Genomic DNA, 5,930 nt, shown 5'->3' with positions numbered 1-5,930 from the left:
CCCTGTCTGTCTTGCCAGTTCCTGCTGATCTTCCACAAAGCTGCAGCAGGGGAGCTCGAGGAGGACAGTGGCCTGTTGACTCTTGCAAAGCTCTCAGAGATAGACGTCTCCATTGAGGGAGTCAAAGGAGCCAAGAACTTCTTTGAAGCTAAGGTATAGTGTGACACAGAGGAGCATGAAAAAGCTCTGCACACAGGCTGTCATTGCCACTGAGACACTGCCCCTGCTTGCTTTCCAGGGGAATATACTGCCAGATTTCTCCCTAGCTGAAAGGATCTATTTCATGCCCCTTCTGCCCCCATCAAACTCAGCCATAGCTGTTCCCTTCAAACTTTGTTGGACTCTGCCCACAGCCTTCCTCTGCAGATCAGTCAACACTAGAACAGCTCAATTCACCATCTCTGCCCAGAGAGTCTGGTAGAGCTGACAGGCCAACCCATGTCCCTGTGTCTAGGAGCTCCATGGAACTAGCTGGCTGACCACTTCTAGAGACTGAAGTGTCCTGGGAACTAATGCAGTAGGGACTGAGTTTCACATTCTGCAAAACCTCCCTCAACCAGAGCACTCATGAGTTCAGTGGTGAATGGAGTATTTTGGAGTATAGGATTTCAGACATCTCTCTTTCTCGAGCAGCTCTCTGTAACCTTTGGAATCAAAATTACTCTGCAGGGTCCTGGGGTTGGCAGAAAGAGCTTTGTGCTATTTGAAGCTGACAAAGCACCCTTTTTGAAAGCTCTCTTGGAGAGAAAATAATCCTGCTTGTTTATATAAGAAGTTTTTTCCCAAGAGCATAACACAGCTATTACACAGCAGATGTACTGAGATGAAAGCTGGAAAAATAGCCAGCAAATAAACAATGTCTCTTTGATCTGCAGATTAACCGTGGTGTAGCATGATGTTCTCAGGTTTGGCTGTCATTCAGAACTGTTCTCTGCAGTAGATTCTCCCACTATATCCTCACAGCTTGCACTGTGCTCCTGCTTAGAGGGAGAACGTATGTGACCCAGCACTAAGGACATTGCTTTGGCCACTTGCTAGTGACCTTTCTTTTGTTGATGTTAGTCAGGCAAGCTAACAGGTATCTGATGTAAATGCCCAAGCCCTGCAGTGTAATTAATCCTTGACCCATCCTGATGGAGATTCCCAGCAAGCACTGGGAGGTGCAGCAAACGGTTCTGCACTGCTCACCTGGGAGGAGCAGCCCAGGCTCTGGCTCTCCCTCTGAAGCAAGGCTTGACGCTCTGTTTTCTCTCTCTCTCCTAAAGGCTCAAGCCCTCTCTTCGGCCAGTAAGTTTGAAGCAGAGATCAAAGCTGAGCAGGACGAGCGGAAGCGGGAGGAGGAGGAGCGGAAGCACCGCCGGGCAGCTTTCAGGGAGCTGAAGTCTGCCTTCACCCAGTGAGCAGCCAGCCGGCGCGGGGGCCGCGCGGGACTCGGTACGCTTCCCACCTCGGGGCTCTCCCTGCAGAGAGCTGCCCGAGGCTTGTTCCAGCTTCCCTAGCCTTCCTCTCCTGAAGACCCTCCCGAGTTCCCCAGGGCACAGCTCTTGGAGTCACTACGCATTCATAACGAGGTAAACCCTAAGAGCTGTGTGCACGCTGTTTGCTCTGAACTGTTCAGGATCACGTCACCCTGAAGCAGAAAGAGCAGGTAGCAAGTCGTGGGTGAGCACTGACAAGTGTCACGTTTCCTACTTTGTTCTTTCCTTCTTTTCTATTCATCCTTTTTTCTCTTAACCCCCTCTTAATTCATTCCTTGCTTACAGGCAAGTAGTGAGGTCTTGTGTGAATCAGGGTGTACAGAGTACAGTTAGACTTCCTGCATGTTTGTACTGCTGTCGGGTGTTGTCACACATACTCGACTATCCCTTTTCTTCCTCAGAGCCCCGTGCTGCAGGCACTGTGAAAACACTGTGAAGAGAGAAAGATAATTACTAGGGATCACATTAATTATCATTTCCTGTAGCATTTTCTGACACCCAGCATGTTGGAGAGTCTTCCAGATTTCTTCTCTGAAGTGCCATAGTAACAAGCCTTTCAGTAAGAGGCGAGATTCCCCAGGACTTCCCAGGGAGAAAGCTGGCTCTCTCTTAAACAAGGACTAGAAAACTGAGTTGCCTGACCATAGATCTTCTTTCACATTCCATCACATTCAGTGTACTGTACCACTTCACTGTATTTTCCAGCCTTAGGCAGCTGTATCTGTTTTTAAGGGATAGTGCCAGCTGGATAACTGATTCGGGTGGCACACTGGGGTTTTCTATTTGGAAATTTTTTTCCCTGTCCTGAATCATGAAGGTGACATTGTTTGATTTTTATTAGAGCCATTCCAGATAACACCAGCCCAGCATACTGAGCAATCCCTGCTCAAGAAGGGAAGAGCAGAGAGGTGAGCACATTTAGCTGAACTGAATTTGAAGGGCTTACACTATATTATTAAACATTTTCTTTAGCAAACAGAGGAAACCTGCCCACAAATGTTAAAATGCCCACTGCTTGTCTGGATATATATGCTCTAGGTCATGGCTAGGGAGCTGTGTTCCCTCAGGCCTCTTTTGAAACACGGATTTGCTCAAATTCTGTCTCTCCTGTTGCCCTAGTTTGTGCATTTTATTTTTTTTCTTTCCAGAATGAAACTCACCAGTCATCTTTTCACTTCTGTTTTGCTTCTTAAAACTGTGAGCACTAAACTGTGAGCGTGGAATAATAAATAGAAAAACCTCTACTCTTTAATGTCAGGTGAAAGAATTGCTAAACAATTAAACTGTGTATATATCTTCACAGATTATATTTTATAAATCACGCTTTTTTAGCTAAATATTTATAATTAAATGTTTTTATACTTTACAACAAAAGCAGATAATTTCATCTTCAGTTATTTCTCCTGTTGCTGAAATGTACAAATAAAGCATTGTTACCTCCAGTCTTATCTGTGGTTTATTTTAGGTCCCTGAATATTCCATTTTGATCATCCATCACAGCAGTGATCCCCAAAGCTCAGTGTCCTGACTTGGAGGAGCAAGGGGAGTGTTCAGCCCCCTCTGAAAAGCAGTTCTGGTGTAGAAAGGCCTAACGTTTGCATCCCCTCAGGAAGGGACAGGGCTGTGTAAATATTTGAAATGCTGCCCACTGCTAAATGTTGACATCTGAAGGTTGTCAGCCTTCCCTTATCCTAAAATAGCTGCTGTGTCTCAGCCCCGGCAGTGCCCCCGCTGGGAGCCGGGCAGGTTGCTTCAGCTGGAGCTCCCTTTGCATTTCCTCTTTCTGCCTTTAGAGAAGAAAGGAAGGGAACAAAACATGGACATCTGAAAATGTGTCCAAGCCTCTTGTTTCTGCTGTGCTGACCTGCTAGGCTTTGCTGGCACGGCCAGTTTCAGGGCAGGGGGTGGCACCAGGAGGAGGTTGAACCACACGTGGTTTCGGGTACAATTCGGTGATGAAGCAGAAGATGGAAATGTTTCCTCCAGTGCAGCTCTGCTCTGTTGCAGTTGGTGCATTTGCCAGGTAAAATGGGGGTCAAGGTTCCTTAGTCTCTGTTCCTACAGGAGAATTGCAACACTGCAGCTCTTCATTTGGCTTTTCTTTGGTGTCAGCACAGCGAGCGCTGCTGACTCGTGCTGCTTCCCACGTGCAGCTGGGTGAGGAGCCCGGGGCAGCAGAGGAGAGGCTGGGAAAAGGGCTTGTGGTGGCTTTATTTGAATAGATGAGTCGACTCCAGCTGACAAGTTTCAATAAGGAAATGAGCAGAGTGTCTGTAGCAGTCTGGTTCAGGGTGCTGTGAGCTGGGGCCTTCCCTGAGTGCAGGGAACAGGGCGTGCTGTTGGGTGTACGTTTGAACCCACAGCAATGTGCATTTTGAAATGAGCTTTGCCAAAAACTGACGTTGGGGAAATTGCTTTCTCAATTGTTCTGTTTTGCTGGCAGCTAATGGGTTGAATAACAATGCCATTAGGTTATGGAGAAGCTCTGAAAAGGAATTGTCTAGCTAAATCCATCTAGTGCTTACTGGCTGATGATACTTAATTGTATTTACCTAGAATTAATATATTGCAGTCCTTGATGCTCTGTCTTCCTTCTATGCCTGATATCACCACAGGTGGCTCTTAAAGGTCCTGCCAAGCCCAACTCTCTTTACTGATACCTGACGGGACATCAGGACTGGCCTGGCCCCAAGTGACTCTAAATTTGTTAGTGATGATAAGTAAAGAAGTCTGATGAAAAGCCTGTTGTGCTTATGGGTATTTCCCAGAAGGGATGAAGACTTCCCTCAAGTCACTCACCTCCTAGAATAGGAACTCTAGATAGACCTTGATCCCTGGAGGGGTTTTGTTTAAAGTTTCCCTCAGTAGGAGACAGAACAGAGGAGTCACTAGCACTTCAGCCAGCACTGGGGATGGCTTCAGCCTGTCCGGGTTGTGGTGTGTTTCTCAGGGATGCTTCTGTCACAGCCACTGATGCCGCCTGCAGGGGACACCGTGTGACAGCAGCAAGTCTTACCTAAAAAGCTCAGGGTAAACACAGTCAGGCCAGAAAGGGAAACAGTGTGATCAGGTTCTTTCCTGGCTTACGGGTTGGCTTTCATCTCTGAGGATTAAAATGACCCAATGAAACTTTAACCTTATGGGAGTGTCCAAATAAATCCCTTGCAAGATGGATTGGAGTAGCCTGAGTGCTTTCTTGTTGCCTTTGAAATTCAGCTTGCTGCATGTGGGGAAGGACATCTGAAAATAATTGGATGTTGCAGAAGTAGCAGTATATTTGTGGTTGTCTTTCAGCATAAGCCATTTGAGGTGACATGCATTGAAATGACTGACTTCAAAGAGTACAGTTGGATGCTCACCTGCCTGCCTTTGGTTTTTTTTTTAGTTATTTTTAAGACTGTGACAAAGGAGGGCGTGTAAACAGAGGCTGCTAGCAAGACATGGGCTCTTCTCAGGCTAAGTCACTCATATTTTGACAGAGGAACCACTTTTCCAGATAAAGTTCACGACAGTCTTCCTGTTGTGCTTGAGTGAGTCTTGTGGAGGATTTAAGATGCATCTGCTGTTACAGGAAAAGTAACCTGAGTTTCTTTGAAGTATTCTACAAAAATATCAAGTTTTGCAGATGAGGTGTTTCAGAGACTCTTTTCTTGATTCTTTATTTATCTCAATAATACAATGTTTGTTCCAATTCGACTTAAAAAATTTCCACAAGCGCTGAGCTTCTCCCATCTCTGAAAAAGCTTCTCTGAGAGCATGTGGAACTATTTTGAAGCACTCCAACTCACATTCAAGAAGCAGAATAACAAGGCACAGCCCCTTCTGCAGCGAAGTTGGAAGTTCTTGGCAGCCTGAAATGCAGTGCTGCCTCTCTCCCTGGCCATCCCATTATTAATATTGCCTCAAGCTGTGTGACAACACATACAGCTTATGTGAGGGCAGCTTTACTTTTACTTCCCAGCCTCCTAAAGAAGAAATTTCATTCTCAGATTTTTTGGGTGAAGTAGCCCTCTGTTGCTCTTGGTTAAAAATAAGCCATAAGAATTACAGGCTTTCAACCCATTAGCTGAGAAGAATCACTTGCCCTCACTGTTGCATCATTTTTGGCTGGTGTTCAGTGCACAATGACAAGTGTTTATTCACCTGGAAGAGGAAGGAGAAAGCTGCACAGATTGTGGCTGGAATCATCATCCCAGTGAAATTGTTTCAACTGACAGGAGTTACACCTTCCATAGTGTGTAACAGACAGAAATAGTTTTTTAGGCTGAAGGAACCACATGGGGCTATTCCGCATCACGCACTAAGAGGGGGTTTGGGGACTAAATATAAACCAGTATTTTTAGCTGAAACCAGTGCCTTGAGCTCCTGATTTTTCCATGGGGAATTCTGGAGGCAGAATACACCCCGCCTAGTGCCCTGGCTCTATCCGGGGCCGTCTCCCACGGCAGGGGC

At 46.2% G+C, this 5,930-nt stretch overlaps 1 protein-coding gene across 1 annotated transcript in view; it reads left to right on the top strand.

Annotated features, from left to right (window-relative positions):
* LOC103773903 (EF-hand domain-containing protein D1) overlaps nucleotides 1–1,400 on the top strand; it is a gene marked incomplete at its 5' end in the record, with an annotated part of 6,470 nt that extends 5,070 nt beyond the window's left edge. Inside the window, 2 exons of the mRNA XM_008941285.1 lie at nucleotides 19–153; nucleotides 1,266–1,400. Coding sequence (XP_008939533.1) covers nucleotides 19–153; nucleotides 1,266–1,400 — 270 coding nt within the window. The remainder of the gene's footprint in view (nucleotides 1–18; nucleotides 154–1,265) is intronic.
* Between the last annotated feature and the right edge of the window lie 4,530 nt (nucleotides 1,401–5,930).

Source organism: Merops nubicus, unplaced genomic scaffold, assembly GCF_000691845.1.
Source record: "Merops nubicus isolate BGI_N331 unplaced genomic scaffold, ASM69184v1 scaffold12935, whole genome shotgun sequence".
In the NCBI taxonomy this organism is placed as follows: Eukaryota; Metazoa; Chordata; class Aves; order Coraciiformes; family Meropidae; genus Merops; species Merops nubicus.
The sequence above is the reverse complement of the archived record's forward strand: the minus strand, read 5'-3'. Positions and strand labels throughout refer to the sequence as shown.